This window comes from Pseudophryne corroboree, chromosome 12, assembly GCF_028390025.1.
Source record: "Pseudophryne corroboree isolate aPseCor3 chromosome 12, aPseCor3.hap2, whole genome shotgun sequence".
Classification (NCBI taxonomy): Eukaryota; Metazoa; Chordata; class Amphibia; order Anura; family Myobatrachidae; genus Pseudophryne; species Pseudophryne corroboree.
Genome location: NC_086455.1, coordinates 125,485,944 through 125,505,790, shown reverse-complemented (window position 1 = coordinate 125,505,790; position 19,847 = coordinate 125,485,944). Strand labels below are relative to the sequence as shown.

General features: G+C 48.5%; 1 protein-coding gene across 1 annotated transcript in view; it reads right to left on the bottom strand.

Annotated features, from left to right (window-relative positions):
- The window catches only part of NAA30 (N-alpha-acetyltransferase 30, NatC catalytic subunit), a 52,567-nt gene extending 34,046 nt beyond the window's left edge, over positions 1–18,521 (bottom strand). Inside the window, exon 1 of the mRNA XM_063947982.1 lies at positions 17,821–18,521. Within this exon, the coding sequence (XP_063804052.1) occupies positions 17,821–18,330 (510 nt within the window). The 5' untranslated portion in view covers positions 18,331–18,521. The remainder of the gene's footprint in view (positions 1–17,820) is intronic.
- Between the last annotated feature and the right edge of the window lie 1,326 nt (positions 18,522–19,847).

The following is a 19,847-nucleotide window of genomic DNA, read 5'->3' as shown; positions in this document are numbered from 1 at the left end:
TATATATTGAGGTATTTTTGCCAGCCAAGGTGTTTTTATTGCTGCCTCAGGGCGCCCCCCCCCAGCGCCCTGCACCCTCAGTGACCGGAGTATGAAGTGTGTGAGAGGAGCAATGGCGCACAGCTGCAGTGCTGTGCGCTACCTTGGTGAAGACTGAGTCTTCATTCCGCCGATTTTACGGACCATCTTCTTGCTTCTGGCTCTGTAAGGGGGACGGCGGCGCGGCTCCGGGACCGAACATCAAGGCTGGGCCTGCGGTCGATCCCTCTGGAGCTAATGGTGTCCAGTAGCCTAAGAAGCCCAATCCGGCTGCAAGCAGGCGAGTTCGCTTCTTCTCCCCTTAGTCCCTCGCTGCAGTGAGCCTGTTGCCAGCAGGTCTCACTGAAAAGAACAAATTCTAAGACTATAACTTTCTAAGAGCTCAGGAGAGCCCCTAGTGTGCATCCAACCTCGGCCGGGCACGAAATCTAACTGAGGCTTGGAGGAGGGTCATAGTGGGAGGAGCCAGTGCACACCAGGTAGTCTAAGATCTTTCTAGAGTGCCCAGCCTCCTTCGGAGCCCGCTATTCCCCATGGTCCTTACGGAGTTCCCAGCATCCACTAGGACGTTAGAGAAATAAGAATTTACTTACCGATAATTCTATTTCTCGTAGTCCGTAGTGGATGCTGGGGACTCCGTCAGGACCATGGGGAATAGCGGCTCCGCAGGAGACAGGGCACAAAAATAAAGCTTTAGGATCAGGTGGTGTGTACTGGCTCCTCCCCCTATGACCCTCCTCCAAGCCTCAGTTAGGATACTGTGCCCGGACGAGCGTACACAATAAGGAAGGATATTGAACCCCGGGTAAGACTCATACCAGCCACACCAATCACACCGTATAACTTGTGATCTGAACCCAGTTAACAGTATGACAAACGTAGGAGCCTCTGAACAGACGGCTCACAACAAATAACAACCCGATTTTTTTGTAACAATAACTATGTACAAGTATTGCAGACAATCCGCACTTGGGATGGGCGCCCAGCATCCACTACGGACTACGAGAAATAGAATTATCGGTAAGTAAATTCTTATTTTCTCTAACGTCCTAAGTGGATGCTGGGGACTCCGTCAGGACCATGGGGATTATACCAAAGCTCCCAAACGGGCGGGAGAGTGCGGATGACTCTGCAGCACCGAATGAGAGAACTCAAGGACCTCCTCAGCCAGGGTATCAAATTTGTAGAATTTTGCAAACGTATTTGCCCCTGACCAAGTAGCAGCTCGGCAGAGTTGTAATGCCGAGACTCCCCGGGCAGCCGCCCAGGATGAGCCCACTTTCCTTGTGGAATGGGCCTTGACAGATTTAGGTTGTGGCAAGCCTGCCACAGAATGTGCAAGTTGAATTGTGCTACAAATCCAACGAGCAATCGTCTGCTTAGAAGCAGGAGCACCCATCTTGTTGGGTGCATACAATATAAGCAGTGAGTCAGACTTTCTGACTCCCGCCATTCTTGAAATATATATTTTCAATGCCCGGACCACGTCCAACAACTTGGAATCCTCCAACTCGTTAGTAGCCGCAGGCACCACAATAGGCTGGTTCAGGTGAAACGCTGACACCACCTTAGGCAGAAAATGAGGACGCGTCCGCAGTTCTGCCCTGTCCGTATGGAAAATCAGATATGGGCTCTTATATGATAAAGCCGCCAATTCTGATACTCTCCTGGCTGAAGCCAGGACCAGTAGCATGGTTACTTTCCATGTGAGATACTTCAGCTCCACCGATTTGAGCGGCTCAAACCAATGGGATTTGAGAAAATCCAAGACTACATTAAGATCCCACGGTGCCACTGGGGGCACAACCGGGGGCTGTATATGTAGTACTCCTTTTACAAAAGTCTGGACTTCAGGAACTGAAGCCAATTCTTTCTGGAAGAAAATCGACAGGGCCGAAATTTGAACCTTTATGGACCCCAATTTGAGGCCCATAGACAATCCTGTTTGCAGGAAATGTAGGAATCGACCCAGTTGAAATTCCTCCGTGGGGGCCTTCCTGGCCTCACACCACGCAACATATTTTCTCCAAATGCGGTGATAATGTTGTGCAGTCACCTCCTTCCTGGCTTTTACCAGTGTAGGAATGACCTCTTCCGGAATGCCTTTTTCCTTTAGAATTCGGCGTTCAACCGCCATGCTGTCAAACGCAGCCGCGGTAAGTCTTGGAATAGACACGGTCCCTGCTGAAGCAGGTCCCGTCTTAGAGGTAGAGGCCACGGATCCTCCGTGAGCATCTCTTGAAGTTCCGGGTACCAAGTTCTTCTTGGCCAATCCGGAGCCACTAGTATCGTTCTTACTCCCTTCTGCCGTATAATTCTCAGTACTTTTGGTATGAGAGGCAGAGGAGGGAACACATACACTGACTGGAACACCCACGGTGTTACCAGAGCGTCCACAGCTATTGCCTGAGGATCTCTTGATCTGGCGCAATACCTGTCCAGTTTTTTGTTGAGGCGGGACGCCATCATATCCACCATTGGTTTTTCCCAACGGTTCACAATCATGTGGAAGACTTCTGGATGAAGTCCCCACTCTCCCGGGTGTAGATCGTGTCTGCTGAGGAAGTCTGCTTCCCAGTTGTCCACTCCCGGAATGAATACTGCTGACAGTGCTATCACATGATCTTCCGCCCAGCGAAGAATCCTTGCAGCTTCTGCCATTGCTGTCCTGCTTCTTGTGCCGCCCTGTCTGTTTACGTGGGCGACTGCCGTGATGTTGTCCGACTGGATCAACACCGGCTGACCCTGAAGCAGGGGTTTTGCCAGACTTAGAGCATTGTAAATCGCTCTTAGCTCCAGTATATTTATGTGAAGAGACATCTCCAGGCTTGACCATACTCCCTGGAAGTTTCTTCCTTGTGTGACCGCTCCCCAGCCTCTCAGACTGGCATCCGTGGTCACCAGGACCCAGTCCTGTATGCCGAATCTGCGGCCCTCTAACAGATGAGCACTCTGCAACCACCACAGAAGAGACACCCTTGTCCGTGGCGATAAGGTTATCCGCTGATGCATCTGCAGATGCGATCCGGACCATTTGTCCAGCAGATCCCACTGAAAAGTTCGTGCGTGGAATCTGCCGAATGGAATCGCTTCGTAAGAAGCCACCATCTTTCCCAGGACTCTTGTGCATTGATGTACAGACACCGTCCCTGGTTTTAGGAGGTTCCTGACAAGTTCGGATAACTCCCTGGCTTTCTCCTCCGGAAGAAACACCTTTTTTTTGAACAGTGTCCAGAATCATTCCCAGGAACAGCAGACGTGTTGTCGGGGTCAACTGAGATTTTGGAAAATTCAGAATCCACCCGTGTTGTTGCAGCACTACTTGGGTTAGTGCTACTCCGTCCTCCAGCTGTTCTCTGGACCTTGCCCTTATCAGGAGATCGTCCAAGTAAGGGATAATTAATACGCCTCTTCATCGCAGAAGAATCATCATTTCGGCCATTACCTTGGTAAAGACCCGAGGTGCCGTGGACAATCCAAACGGCAGCGTCTGAAACGGATAATGACAGTTTTGCACCACGAACCTGAGGTACCCTTGATGTGAAGGGCAAATTGGGACATGCAGGTAAGCATCCTTTATGTCCAGGGACACCATAAAGTCCCCTTCTTCCAGATTCGCTATCACTGCTCTGAGTGACTCCATCTTGAACTTGAATTTTTGTATGTACAGGTTCAAAGATTTCAGATTTAGAATAGGTCTTACCGAGCCGTCCGGCTTCGGTACCACAAATAGCGTGGAGTAATACCCCTTTCCCTGTTGTAGGAGGGGTACCTTGACTATCACCTGCTGAGCAAACAGCTTGTGAATGGCTTCCAATACCGTCTCCCTGTCTGAGGGAGACGTTGGCAAAGCAGACTTTAGGAACCGGCGAGGGGGAGACTTCTCGAATTCCAACCTGTAACCCTGAGATACTACCTGCAGAATCCAGGGGTCCACCTGTGAGCAAGCCCACTGTGCGCTGAAATTCTTGAGTCGACCCCCCACCGTTCCTGAGTCCGCTTGTAAGGCCCCAGCGTCATGCTGAGGGCTTTGCAGAACCCTGGGAGGGCTTCTGTTCCTGGGCAGGGGCTGCTTGCTGCCCTCTCTTACCCCTTCCTCTGCCCCTAGGCAGATATGACTGTCCTTTTGTCCGCTTGTTCTTATAGGACCGAAAGGACTGCGGCTGAAAAGACGGTGTCTTTTTCTGTTGGGAGGGGGTCTGAGGCAAAAAGGTGGATTTTCCGTCAGTTGCCGTGGCCACCAGATCCGATAGACCGACGCCAAATAATTCCTCCCCTTTATACGGCAATACTTCCATATGTCGTTTTGAATCCGCATCACCTGACCACTGTCGCGTCCATAAACTCCTTCTGGCAGATATGGACATCGCATTTACTCTCGATGCCAGAGTGCAAATATCTCTCTGCGCATCTCGCATATAAAGGAAAGCATCCTTTAATTGCTCTATAGTCAATAAAATACTGTCCCTATCCAGGGTATCAATATTTTCAGTCAGGGAATCCAACCAGACGACCCCAGCACTGCACATCCAGGCTGAGGCGATGGCCGGTCGCAGTATAACACCAGTATGTGTGTATATACTTTTTAGGGTAGTTTCCAGTCTCCTATCTGCTGGATCCTTGAGGGCGGCCGTATCCGGAGACGGTAACGCCATTTGTTTTGATAAGCGTGCGAGCGCCTTATCCACCCTAGGGGGTGTTTCCCAGCGCGCCCTAACCTCTGGCGGGAAAGGGTATAATGCTAATAACTTTTTTGAAATTAGCATTTTTCTATCTGGGTTAAACCACGCTTCATCACATACATCATTTAATTCCTCTGATTCAGGAAAAACTACAGGTAGTTTTTTCACCCCCCACATAATACCCCTTTTTGTGGTACTTGCAGCATCAGAGATATGCAAAGCCTCCTTCATTGCCGTGATCATATAACGTGTGGCCCTACTTGAAAATACGTTTGTTTCATCACCGTCGACACTAGATTCAGTGTCTGTGTCTGGGTCTGTGTCGACCGACTGAGGTAAAGGGCGTTTTACAGCCCCTGACGGTGTCTGAGACGCCTGGGCAGGTACTAACTGGTTTGCCGGCCGTCTCATGTCGTCAACTGATTTTTGTAATGTGCTGACATTATCACGTAATTCCATAAACAAAGCCATCCATTCCGGTGTCGACTCCCTGGGGGGTGACATCACCATTATCGGCAATTGCTCTGCCTCCACGCCAACATCGTCCTCATACATGTCGACACACACGTACCGACACACAGCAGACACACAGGGAATGCTCTTATCGAAGACAGGACCCCACTAGCCCTTTGGGGAGACAGAGGGAGAGTTTGCCAGCACACACCCAAGCGCTATAATATATATGGGAACAACCCTATATAAGTGTTGTTCCTTATAGCAGCTTAAATATATCCAGTATATCGCCAAAAAATGCCCCCCCTCTCTGTTTTACCCTGTTTCTGTAGTGCAGTGCAGGGGAGAGTCCTGGGAGCCTTCCTCACAGCGGAGCTGAGCAGGAAAATGGCGCTGTGTGCTGAGGAGAATAAGCCCCGCCCCCTATTTCGGCGGGCTTTCCTCCCGTGGATTTAGATAAGTGGCATGGGTTAAATACATACATATAGCCTTAATGGCTATATGTGATGTATTCTTTTGCCTTAAGGTAATAAAATATTGCTGCCCAGGGCGCCCCCAGCAGCGCCCTGCACCCTCCGTGACCGCTTGGTGTGAAGTGTGTGACAACAATGGCGCACAGCTGCAGTGCTGTGCGCTACCTTCATGAAGACTGAAAAGCCTTCTGCCGCCTGTTTCCGGACCTTCAATCTTCAGCATCTGTAAGGGGGGTCGGCGGCGCGGCTCCGGGACGAACCCCAGGGCGAGACCTGTGTTCCGACTCCCTCTGGAGCTAATGGTGTCCAGTAGCCTAAGAATCCAATCCATCCTGCACGCAGGTGAGTTGAAATTCTCTCCCCTAAGTCCCTCGATGCAGTGAGCCTGTTGCCAGCAGGACTCACTGAAAATAAAAAACCTAAAAAACTTTTTCTAAGCAGCTCTTTAAGAGAGCCACCTAGATTGCACCCTGCTCGGACGGGCACAAAAACCTAACTGAGGCTTGGAGGAGGGTCATAGGGGGAGGAGCCAGTACACACCACCTGATCCTAAAGCTTTATTTTTGTGCCCTGTCTCCTGCGGAGCCGCTATTCCCCATGGTCCTGACGGAGTCCCCAGCATCCACTTAGGACGTTAGAGAAAAATAATTAAAATAAGGGGCAGACTAGATGGGCCAAGTGGTTCTTATCTGCCGACAAATTCTATGTTTCTATGCAGTCTCTCTTAAAATAAGAATTTACTTACCGATAATTCTATTTCTCGTAGTCCGTAGTGGATGCTGGGAACTCCGTAAGGACCATGAGAATAGCGGCTCCGCAGGAGACTGGGCACATCTAAAGAAAGCTTTAGGACTATCTGGTGTGCACTGGCTCCTCCCCCTATGACCCTCCTCCAAGCCTCAGTTAGGATACTGTGCCCGGACGAGCGTACACAATAAGGAAGGATTTTGAATCCCCGGGTAAGACTCATACCAGCCACACCAATCACACCGTACAACTTGTGATATGAAACCCAGTTAACAGCATGATAACAGAGGAGCCTCTGAAGAGATGGCTCACAACAAGAACCCGATTAGTTAACAATAACTATGTACAAGTATTGCAGACAAACCGCACTTGGGATGGGCGCCCAGCATCCACTACGGACTACGAGAAATAGAATTATCGGTAAGTAAATTCTTATTTTCTCTGACGTCCTAGTGGATGCTGGGAACTCCGTAAGGACCATGGGGATTATACCAAAGCTCCCAAACGGGCGGGAGAGTGCTGATGACTCTGCAGCACCGAATGAGAGAACTCCAGGTCCTCCTCAGCCAGGGTATCAAATTCGTAGAATTTTGCAAACGTGTTTGCCCCTGACCAAGTAGCTGCTCGGCAAAGTTGTAAAGCCGAGACCCCTCGGGCAGCCGCCCAAGATGAGCCCACCGTCCTTGTGGAATGGGCTTTTATTGATTTAGGCTGCGGTAATCCTACCACAGAATGCGCCAGCTGAATAGTGCTACAAATCCAGCGCGCAATAGACTGCTTAGAAGCAGGAGCACCCAGCTTGTTGGGTGCCATCAGGATAAACAGCGAGTCAGTTTTCCTGACTCCAGCCGTCATGGAAAAATAAAATTTTCAGGGCCCTGACTACGTCCAGCAACTTGGAATCCTCCAAGTCCCCAGTAGCCGCAGGCACCACAATAGGTTGGTTCAAGTGAAAACCTGAGACCACCTTCGGGAGAAACTGAGGACGAGTCCTCAACTCTGCCCTATCCATACAGAAAATCAGATAAGGCCTTTTACATGACAAAGCCGCCAATTCTGACACACGCCTGGCCAAGGCCAACAGCATGACCACTTTCCACGCGAGATACTTTAGCTCCATGGTTTTAAGTGGCTCAACCAATGCGACTTTAGGAAATCCAACACCATGTTGAGATCCAAAAAGTGCCACAGGAGGCACAAAAGGAGGCTGAATATGTAGTACTCCTTTAACCAAAGTCTGAACTTCAGGCAGTGAAGCCAGTTCTTTCTCGAAGAAAAACGACAGAGCCGAAATCTGGACCTTGATGGACCCCAATTTGAGGCCCAAACGTCACCCCTGCTTGCAGGAAGTGCAGGAATCGACATAGTTGAAATTCCTCCATCGGGGCCTTCATGGCCTCCCACCAAGCAACAAATTTTCGCCAAACGCGGCGATAATGTCTTGCGGTGACATCCTTCCTGGCTATGATCAGGGTAGGGATGACTTCCTTCGGAATACCCTTTTCCTTTAGGATCCGGTGTTCTACCGCCATGCCGTCAAACGCAGCCGCTGTAAGTCTTGGAACAGACCGGGTCCCTGCTGCAGCAGGTCTTGTCTGAGCGGCAGAGGCCAAGGGTCCTCTGCCAGCATCTCTTGAAGTTCCGGGTACCAAGCTCTTCATGGCCAATCCGGAACCCCGAGTATGGTTTTCACTCCTCGCCTTCTTATTATTCTCAGTACCTTGGGTATGAGAGGTAGAGGAGGAGACACATAAACCGACTGGTACACCCACGGTGTCACTAGAGCGTCCCCAGCGATCGCCTGAGGGTCCCTTGACCTGGCGCAATATCTTTTCAACTTCTTGTTGAGGCGGGACGCCATCATGTCCACCCGTGGTCATTCCCAACGGTTTACCCGCATTTGGAAAACTTCTGGATGAAGTCCCCATTCTCCTGGGTGTAGGTTGCCCATCGGAGAATCCTTGTGGCTTCTGCCATCGCCATCCTGCTTCTTGTGCCGCCCTGTCTGTTTACATGGGCGACCGCCGTGATGTCGTCTGATTGGATCAGTACCGGCTGGTTCTGAAGCAGGGGCCTTGCTTGGCTTAGGGCATTGTAAATGGCCCTTAGCTGCAGAATATTTATGTGAAGCGAAATCTCCTTGGAAATTTCTTCCCTGTGTGACTGCACCCCAGCCCCGAAGGCTGGCATCCGTGGTCACCAGGACCCAGTCCTGTATTCCGAATCTGCGGCCCACTAGTAGATGAGCCCTCTGCAGCCACCACAGCAGCGACACCCTGTTTCTTGCCGACAGGGTTATCCGCTGTTGTATCTGTAACATGGGACCCGGACCATTAGTCCCACAGGTCCCACTGGAACGTCCTTGCGTGGAGTCTTCCGAATGGAATTATACTTCGTACGAAGCTACCATTTTTCCCAGGACTCGTGTGCATTGATGTACCGACACCTGTCCTGGTTTTAGGATGTCTCTGACTAGAGATGACAACTCCTCGGCTTTTTCCACTGGAGGAAACACTCTTTTCTGGTCTGCGTTCAGCAACATTCCCAGGAACAGAAGACGTGTCGTCGGGACCAGCTGTGACTTTGGAATATTGAGAATCCAGTCGTGCTGTTGTAGCACTTCCCGAGAGAGTGCTACCCCCACTCCCAACTGTTCTTTGGACCTCGCCTTTATCAGGAGATCGTCCAAGTACGGGATAATAAAAACTTCCTTCTTGCGAAGGAGTATCATCACTTCGGCCATTACCTAGGTAAAGACCTTCGGTGCCGTGGACAACTCCAACGGCCGCGTCTGGAACGGATAGTGACAGTCCTGTACCACATATCTGAGGTACTCCTGGTGAGGGGGGTAAATGGGGACATGCAGGTACGCATCCTTGATGTCCAGGGAGACCCTGTAATCCCCCTCGTCCAGGCTCGTAATAACCGCCCTGAGCGATTTCATCTTGAACTTGAATCTTCTGATATAAAAGTTCAAGTATTTTAATTTCAAGATGGGTCTCACCGAACCGTTGCGGTACCACAACCACTGTGGAATAGTAACCCCTTCCCTGCTGAAGGAGGGGCACCTTGACAATCACTTGTTGTGATTATAGTGTTGAATATCCACCAACGCCGTCTCCCTGGCAGAGGGAGGTGCCGGTAAGGCCGATTTTAGGAAACGGCGGGGGGAAGAACGTCTCGAACTCCAGCCTGTACCCCGGAGATACTACTTGAAGGACCCAGGGATCCATGTGAGAGAGCCCACTGTCCGCTGAAATATCTGAGACGGGCCCCCACCGTACCCGGGTCCGCCTGAGCAGCCCCAGCACCATGCTGTGGACCTACCGGACGCAGGGAGGACTTCTGCTCTTGGGAACTAGCTGTGTGTTGCAGCTTTTTCCTCTACCTTTGCCTCTTGGCAGAAAGGATGAGCCTCTAGCCCTCTTGCTTTTCTGGGGCCGAAAGGACTGTACTTGATGATACGGTGCTTTCTTTTGTTGTGGGGTAGCCTGTGGCAACAAAATTAATTTCCCAGCAGTAGCTGTGGAAACGAGGTCTGAAAAACTATCCCCAAACAGTTTTACCCCCTTATAAGGCAACTTCCATGTGCCGATTCGAGTCGGCATCGCCTGACCATTGCCAAGTCCATAACCCCCGTCTGGCGGCAATGGACCTAGCGCTTATTTTTGATGCCAGCCGGCAAATATCCCTCTGTGCATCACGCATGTATAAGACCACGTCTTTTATATGCTCTATTTTCAGCAAAATATTGTCCCTATCCATAGTTATTTTCCGACAGGGAATCTGACCACGCAGCGGGAGCACTGCACATCCATGCCGAAGCAACGGCTGGTCGCAATATAATGCCCTAGTGTGTGACCATATCTTATAGGGTAAACTCCTGCTTTCTATCAGCAGTTTCCTTCAGGGCGGCCGTACCCGGAGACGGTAGTGCCACCGTTTCTGATAAGCGTGTAAGCGCTGTATCTACCCCTATGGGGTGTTTCCCCGCGTGACCTATCCTCTGGCGGGAAAGGGTACGCTGCCAATAACAGTTGTAGAAATTATCAATTTCTTACCGGGGGAAGACCACTCTTCCTCACACACCTCATTTAATTTCTCAGACGCAGGAAAACTACTAATAGTTCTCTCTCACCAAACACAATACCCTTTTATGTGGTACCTGGGGTATAATCATAAATGTGTAATACATTTTTCATTGTCTCAATCCTGTAACGGGTGGACCTATTTGGAGGGTACACCAGTCTCATCGATGTCGACACTGGAGTCAGTATCCGTGTCGACATCTGTGTCTGTTATCTGAGGTAGCGGGCGATTTTAGAGCCCCCCATGACATCTGAGACGCTGGAACAGGCACAAGCTGAGTAGCCGGCTGTTCCGTGTCGTCGACCTTTTATGTAAGGAGTTGACACTTTCACGTAATCCTTCCATAAGTTCAACCACACCGGTGTCGACCCCGCAGGGGGTGACAACATATTTACAGGCATTCGCTCCGCCTCCACCTCATTATCCTCCACATACCTGTCGACACAGCCGTACCGACACACAGCACACACACAGGGAATGCTCTGATAGAGGACAGGACCCCACAAAGCCCTTTGGGGAGACAGAGGGAGAGTATGCCAGCACACACCAGGGCGCTATATACCACAGGAATAGCACCTATAAAAAAGTGTTTTCCCTTATAGCTGCATATATATTGTATACTGCGCCTAAATTGTGCCCCCCCTCTCTTTTTAACCCTTTCTGTAGTGTATTAACTGCAGGGGAGAGCCAGGGAGCTTCCCTCCAACGGAGCTGTGAGGGAAAAATGGCGCCAGTGTGCTGAAGGAGATAGCTCCGCCCCTTTTTCGCTGACTTTTCTCCCGCATTTTTATGGAATCTGGCAGGGGTTAATATACATCCATATAGCCCTGGGGGTTATATGTGATGTATTTTTGCCAGCCAAGGTGTTTATATTGCTGCTCAGGGCGCCCCCCCCCAGCGCCCTGCACCCTCAGTGACCGGAGTGTGTGGTGTGCATGAGGAGCAATGGCGCACAGCTGCAGTGCTGTGCGCTACCTTGGTGAAGACGGATGTCTTCTGCCGCCGATTTTCCGGACCTCTTCTTGCTTCTGGCTCTGTAAGGGGGCCGGCGGCGCGGCTCTGGGACCGTACTCCGAGGCTGGGCCTGTGTTCGGTCCCTCTGGAGCTAATGGTGTCCAGTAGCCTAAGAAGCCCAAGCTGGCTGCAAGCAGGCAGGTTCGCTTCTTCTCCCCTTAGTCCCTCGATGCAGTGAGCCTGTTGCCAGCAGGTCTCACTGAAATAAAAAACCTAAAACTAACTTTTTCTAAGAAGCTCAGGAGAGCCTTCTAGATTGCACCCTGCTCGGTCGGGCACAAAAATCTAACTGAGGCTTGGAGGAGTGTCATAGGGGGAGGAGCCAGTGCACACCAGATAGTCCTAAAGCTTTCTTTAGATGTGCCCAGTCTCCTGCGGAGCCGCTATTCCCCATGGTCCTTACGGAGTTCCCAGCATCCACTAGGACGTCAGAGAAATATAATTATCCTAATTATTTAAAGCTATATTTCCTTGATACAACAGTGTGGGGAAGCCACTTATCCTATATAACATAAGACTAACTCTGCTCCTCACCTCTGTGGGGGAAATTCAAATGTTTTGTGGACCGGTGCAACTAGATGGCGCCCCACAGAGAAATTCAAGTGTTGCTCCAGTCAGGCGTGCACAGCCGCCGGCGCTGACATTACTGTTATGTTGATCTGTCATTTTGATGCGCTGGTAACTAGTGGCATATAATGCACTATTTGGTTAATTTAATAGGCGTGTAGTATTGTAACTAAAACACCTCCAATTTATCAGTCATGGGGGGTGGTGGATTTAACGGTTTGGCACCGCAGCTGCCACTAGATGGTGATTGAAGGATAAATTCATTAACTGCTCTGTTGGGCGCAAGTGCTGTGCAGGGACGCATTTGCAGAAATGTGTGAAAACTTAGTGTTTGCAGTACAACAAGTACTTTAAATTGGGTTTAGCAGCTATGCGCAACCCAGTATCTTTGGGCACGACAAACACGATAATTAACGAGCATCCAGAAAAAATGAATTGCTATGTCAGGCGTCCATTAATTATTGAAGCTGTTAAAACGATTTATCTGCCTAGATAAATGATGCATTATTGTACACGCTCACAAAAATGCAAAACAGTGTTTTTATTCAGCAACACCAACCTAGTAACATCGCGGGGGAGGAATATCACTGTCCGCAATTTTCTGTATTACTACCAGAGGTTATAATAATAAAACCACCGCAAATATACAAAATTACCTGTACCCATACAACCAGAATCAGGCAGAAAGGATTGTGCGAGTCATAGTCCGTTCAGATTACAATTGCCCGGTTGCACCCCGGAATTGGATACGGGTCCTTCCCCGGTGCGACCCGGCATTGGACCCGGAGAACATTATTCTCGACCCGGCAATATGCAGGGTCGTGTTGCCATCAGGGGCGGGGATGGAGCCAGCATAGGAAGCGGGTGCCGAGGCGGCACTGGAGATGAGATCATCTCTGCTCTGAGTCTCCCTATGCTGTGAACGGGTACCAGGACACATCGTCCGAAGTAACCAGTACACACTGCGCCTGACCCAGTAATAACCCTTCTTTATTCCAGGGTTGAATTACCGGGTCATGCGACCCGGGAATTTGGCGGTGACCCGTTCACACCGCACAGCGACCCGTGACGACCTGCCAAAATACTGGGTCGATACCGGGTTATTTGTGCGGTGTGAACGGGGCATAAAAAGGACCAAATAGAAGCCGTAGGGGAGGATTCAGCTCAGTGCGATATGAATAAGTACTGAGAAAAAGGTCCCAGAGTTATTCAACTGTCCACATCACGCCCTGCACTAAGTCTGGAGATGCCGGTTACCGCTCCTTGAGCCTGGTGTTAGTTGCAGTAACCGGAATTCTCTGACTTAAGTGCGGCCGCAAAGCTGTCTGCGCACACGCTAAGGCAGAAAACAGCATAATGGCACTAGTGTTGTCGGATTTGCGCATTTCAACAGGGTTGTCAGCAGAATTCCTCTAGGGATTTCTGAAAAGCACTGGGGATTTCCTTCCTGTTACTATTCATACCATGCGGAATTGAATAGCCCCCAAAGGGGTCGATTCAATTTAGCAACAGTTGAATAGCGCCGGGCATTAGCTCCCGGCACTATTCAATACAGCGACTAGTTACCCTCAATTGTCGGAAATTCTTCTCTCACCCCCGGGGGATGAGAGAAGAAAACCGACAAAAGGGCTGCCGCGCGGCCGGTGCGAGGCTGATTCTGTCGGGAATCAGCATCGCCGCAGGTAGTTAAGTCGGAGAATGCCCGTTCTCCCGACAAAACAACCTGTTAAGTCCGCGAGAACGGGCATTCGCCGACTTAACTTTAGCTGAATTGAATAGCGTCGGAGCTAATTCCCGGCGCTATTCAACTGTCGCTGAATTGAATCAACCTCAAAGACTCCATGAAAACATGGAAATACTGACTTGTGATTGGTCCTCAATTTCACCTCTCTCTCTATTAAGAGGTGGTGAGCAGAGGAAACTCACTAGAACTATCCAGAGGGCAACTTTAACTACACTGTGAATTATATTTATTCCAGCTTTTAGAAACCAGATGCAGATTACCTCCAGAGACTGAAGAAAAATCTCGAACACTGAAAAAGAGGTTTTGTTTTTTCCCCAAGAATTGGAATTAACTCATTGCGCAAGTTGTCGAATCCAAAATCTTCAATATCACATACATTAGGAGAAACTTCGCCCTAAACTACTAAACCCTAACATTCAAACAAAGCTAAAATAGATTGTTCACTATTTTTTGTAAGTGCTGCAGTGGAATGACAGGTAAGAATTCTACTGTGACAGAACTGACCACTCCCTTACGTATGAATGAAATCAGTCCACACGGCAACATTTATGCAGAATATGGCCATAAATTAAAACATAAATTAAAAATCCAAGTCCACAAAAGACTATATCCAATAGTTAATATATTTAGGCCTTCAATGGGTTTATGGACTTAGATTTTTAAATTATGGTTTTAAGGATTTTTATTCTTGTACTGTTTTTTGTTTTGTTCGTGGATACCCCAACTATGGGGTTTGTTTGAATAAAAACTTTTTTTATTTTTTTTATTTTTATATATTGGTTGGTTTAATTCGGAAATATACCCATTACATCATTTGAAGGGGCAGTTAAACAACAGTGGAACACAAAGAAACCCATATAGGAGCAATTTCTCCAGAAAATCCATGAGTGTGGTACACATATTACATCAGAGCCATCACATAAAAGGAAAAGATATCTTTATATGTTTCACCCATCTGCTTTTTAAGTAAGTTAGCTATGCACCACCTGATCTATTCGGTGAAGGCCACAAACGGTGACTAAAAGGATAAAAAAGAGAGAAAGGATAGATAGATATACACACACATAAATTTCTTTCGGGGTTCCACTGAGTTGGGGTACGCTTTCTCTCTGGCTGGATTGTGTCTATCCACTCTTTAGTGACTAGAGACGTGTGGGTATTTTATAATAATAATAAATAATAATTTTATTTATATAGCGCTCTTTCTCCAATAGGACTCAAGGCGCTTAACAGATACATAGCATAATATAGTACAGAAAATAATGAAGTACATTTTCATAAAATACAGAAGCATGAAGATACTAAAAGGGACATTATGGAAATGCTTGAGTAAACAGGAAAGTCTTGAGTCTACTTTTGAAGGATTCTATAGTTGTGCCTCTCGCACTGTGCGGGGAAGTGAGTTCCATAGAGTCGGAGCCGCATGACTAAAAGCTCGACCCCCAGATGAATTACGGGAGATTCTAGGTACTGCTAAAAGTCCTTCATCTACAGATTGCAGTAATCGAGTGGGGCAGTATGGGGTCAGAAGCATTTCAGGTACCTTGGGCCCTGGTCATGTAATGCTTTGAAACTCAGTAAGCCAATCTTGAAGATGATTCGCCATCTTACAGGCAGCCAGTGAAGGGAGTAGAGGATGGGTGTTATGTGGCTAGAACGGGGCTGGTTGGTTAACAGTGTCATATTTTGAAGTGTCTTAACATAAAGAAAGAACTATATGAAACAATACTACACACTGCTTCTTACTTTTTTCTTATGTGCCATTTGGATATTGAGATATATTCTATCAAGAAATTGGATAAAGAAGGAAAATAGAGGAGACAAAGGATGGACATCTATTAATCAGAAACAAGGTGGTCAATTCAATTTGCCGACAGTTGAATAGCGCCGGGAATTCGCACCCGTCGCTTTTCAATTCTGCTCATGTTAAGTCGGCGAATGTCCGTTCTCCCGGACTTAACAGGTTGATTTGTAAGGAGAACAGGCATTCTCCGACTTAACTGCACGGCGCAATGCCGATTCCCGACAGAATCAGCCTCGCACCAGCACTTTTGCCGGATTTCTGCTCGCACCCCCCCCAGGAGTGCGAGAGGAATTCCCTACAATTAAGTGTCACATGGCTGACTTCACTTGAGAAGAATTGAATAGCGGCGGGAGCTAATTCCCGGCGCTATTCAACTGTCAGCAAATTGAATTGACCCCATGGAAACTAGTGATGCTGGCAGGTGCAATGTGCCCATCCCAATTTAATTCCCTCCAAGGATTTCATGTACACTCCTCAGCTTAGTAACTCACTACACAAATGGCAAACTGTGGCCTTATTTGCTCTATAAATACCTTTACAAGTCAAGGATCATTTCAGTAATAGTCATACCACAAGACTGTACTTCAGTAGACAATAAACTGAAGATTACCTATCATGAAAGGAACCTGAATTTATGTGAGAACTTGTATTCTCACACAACTGCATCGTGAATAATGTGTCATTTGTAACGCAGTGGCTGTCTCCAGCTATTACGTACTATATATAAAAGAACATACATACAGTACATATGCAGCCATATACATGCAGACTGTGCAAATACAAGATAACCTGTGTGCCTTTATCTTTGTGTCCTATACATACTTCGATCTCTACATACCCTTATTGGTACGTAAATTGGCTCTCCATCACTTGTGGAACTACAAATCATATAATGTCTTGTCAGCATTTGCTCTGACAGTTGCTGGGAGTAACTGGTATGCTGACTGCAGGAGCAGACACCTCATGGTTGCTGTAACTCAGACATGAATATGGTGAGAGCTGTAATTCAGGAGACTGATGATTTTCCCCACTCATCAGCCTGTCGTACATACTCCAGTGTCCCCTAGCAGATGAAGGAGAAATTGTACATATACAGTAAATGTAGGCACCCAGCTAATGAAATCTCTAACACACTGTAGATATACACACACTCGCTGTAGTACCGTGTGTTTCCAGAGCAAGTTCACGACCAAATGTCATTAAAATAAAATTGAAAGCGGATATCCGAGTGTTGTTTAAAGCTAAATTCTGAAGAACAAATACCAATATTAGTGAAGTTCACCATTTTACAATGAAGATTTGAACAAAGTTAAATGCATGCTGTGAAAATGCACACCTAGGCGAGTATGATCCTCTGGGGGGTATTTAAGTGTGTTGCAAAGGTTATTGTGTATGTTGGTGTTGTCCTGAGGAAGGGGCTGTGACCCCGAAAAAGTTTGACCATTGTCTACCAATACAAGCTGCTTAACCCACTTATGAAGTCTCGAGTGCCTTTTTATTTGGAGAAATATTCGTTATTGAGGAAGTGCACCTGGAGCCGCTGCCTATTTACTAGAGCGCCGACTGCCTTGGAGAGAGAGAGAGAGAGAGAGAGAGAGAGAGAGAGAGAGAGAGAGAGAGAGAGAGAGAGAGAGAGAATATATATATATATATATATATATATATATATATATATATATATATATATACACACACACACAGATTACAATGCTCATTATATTCATGTCTAAATTACAGCAACTGTGAAGTGTCACTTCCTGCAGTCAAAATTACGGAGTGGATCCTAGTAGCTGTCAGAGCAATTGCTGACAAGGCATTATATGATTTGTAGTTCCACAAGTGATGGAGAGCTAATGTACATACCAATAAGAGTATGTAGCGATCCAAGTATGTATATAACACATGGGACTACAGATTGAGATCGTAAACTCCAATGGGGCAAGGAATGATATGAAAGCCCAAATATTCTTTATAAAGCGCTGCGGAATATATATATATATATATATATATATATATATATATATATATATATACACACACACACACACACAATTATCTGCATATCTGTGACATACAGTGCGGGCACCCAGCTACTAGTGTAGGCCTCCTGGCACTGCCAGTGGGATGGGAGCAGGGGTGCACCCCCTAAGAGGCCAGAGATGACGGAGGCGCACATGTACAGTACATATAGGGGGGCCCCGCACTCACCAGGAAGCAGAGCTGCGGCCAGTTGTGGATGAAGTATCTGTAGGTGTATATGGAGTAGGGCTCGGACAGATCCTTGGTGATCAGTCTCATGATATCGGGCATCTGGAGCTCGGACTCATAGCGGACGTATCGTATGGTGCCGTCGTCGCCGTCCCCCCGCAGCGTGCAGCCGGCCATGCGGGAGGGCAGGGCGTCCTCGGCCGAGCTCGGCACGCGCTCCAGCCCGTTGGGGGCGGCAGTCCGGCCATCGTGCGGGGGGAGCTTGCCCTTCAGGGCCTTGAGGTGCCGCAGGTCGGGCCCGATCAGGCCGTTGAGCTGCTGGTGGTGGTGACGGTGGTGGTGGCGGCGGTGGCCCTTCGGGCCCTCGGACGCCTCGCTCCTTGGCGGCGGCGTGTCATACCGACCTTCCTCCTCTTCCTCCCCGTCCTCCTGTTGCTCGTCTCCCGGCAGGGCGAGGCCGGCCCCGGGGTAGTGGGAGAGCACGCTAGGCCCCGACGGTGCGTCAGCCATCCTGAGAGGAGAGACACGGCCGCGTTATGCACACGCAGCCCGGTCCCGCATCACTCAGCCCCAGCCCGGCCCGTCTCCCGAGCTCCGCTCACCCCCGGCCGTAAAGGGAGGGTGCCGCCGGCAGTCAGGACGCAGCGCTTCCGCCTTGCTTTTACGACACTTCCGGCGGCGCAGCTGCTGGTACGGGACCTGCGGGTGGGGGGGTTGAGGGGAAGGTCCTGTGTCAGTGCCGGAGTGTTGTGTATACATCCCCTTCTTTTAATGTACCCGGTACATTTTCTGAAGGGGAACTGAATTATTCATAATTGAGCCAGCTAGTTCCCCTTCTGTAAATGTTCTTTTTTGTTTTTACCTGTTGAGTGTACAACGGGGGTAATTCCAAGTTGATCGCAGCAGGAAAGTTTTTAGCAGTTGGGAAAAACCATGTGCACTGCAGGGGGGGCAGATATAACTTGTGCAGAGAGAGTTAGATTTGGGTGGGTTATTTTGTTTCTGTGCAGGGTAAATACTGGCTGCTTTATTTTTACACTGCAAATTAGATTGCAGATTGAACACACCCCACCCAAATCTAACTCTCTCTGCACATGTTAAATCTGCCTCCCCTGCAGTGCACATGGTTTTGCCCAACTGCTAACAAAAATCCTGCTGCGATCAACTCAGAATTACCCCCACCATGAGGAGATCATCATCAGCATTGTTTCCGCAGCTGATATATACTCAATATCATTTGTGTGGGATGTGTTTTACTTCATGGAATAAAGAATTTATATTTTGATGAATTCTGACCTTCATATCGTGAAACTGGACGGTGAGTTTTTCTCAGACACCATTATTTGGATTTAAATAAGATTTTACTCACCGGTAAATCTATTTCTCGTAGTCCGTAGTGGATGCTGGGACTCCGTAAGGACCATGGGGATTAGCGGCTCCGCAGGAGACTGGGCACAACTAAAGAAAGCTTTAGGACTACCTGGTGTGCACTGGCTCCTCCCACTAAGACCCTCCTCCAGACCTCAGGATACTGTGCCCGGAAGAGCTGACACAATAAGGAAGGATTTTGAATCCCGGGTAAGACTCATACCAGCCACACCAATCACACCGTATAACTCGTGATACTATACCCAGTTAACAGTATGAAATATAACTGAGCCTCTCAACAGATGGCTCAACAATAACCCTTTAGTTAGGCAATAACTATAAACAAGTATTGCAGACAATCCGCACTTGGGATGGGCGCCCAGCATCCACTACGGACTACGAGTAAAATCTTATTTTCTCTGACGTCCTAAGTGGATGCTGGGACTCCGTAAGGACCATGGGGATTATACCAAAGCTCCCAAACGGGCGGGAGAGTGCGGATGACTCTGCAGCACCGAATGAGAAAACTCTAGGTCCTCCTCAGCCAGGGTATCAAACTTGTAGACTCTTACAAAAATGTTTTAACCCGACCAAGTAACAGCTCGGCAAAGTTGTAAAGCCGAGACCCCTCGGGCAGCCGCCCAAGAAGAGCCCACTTT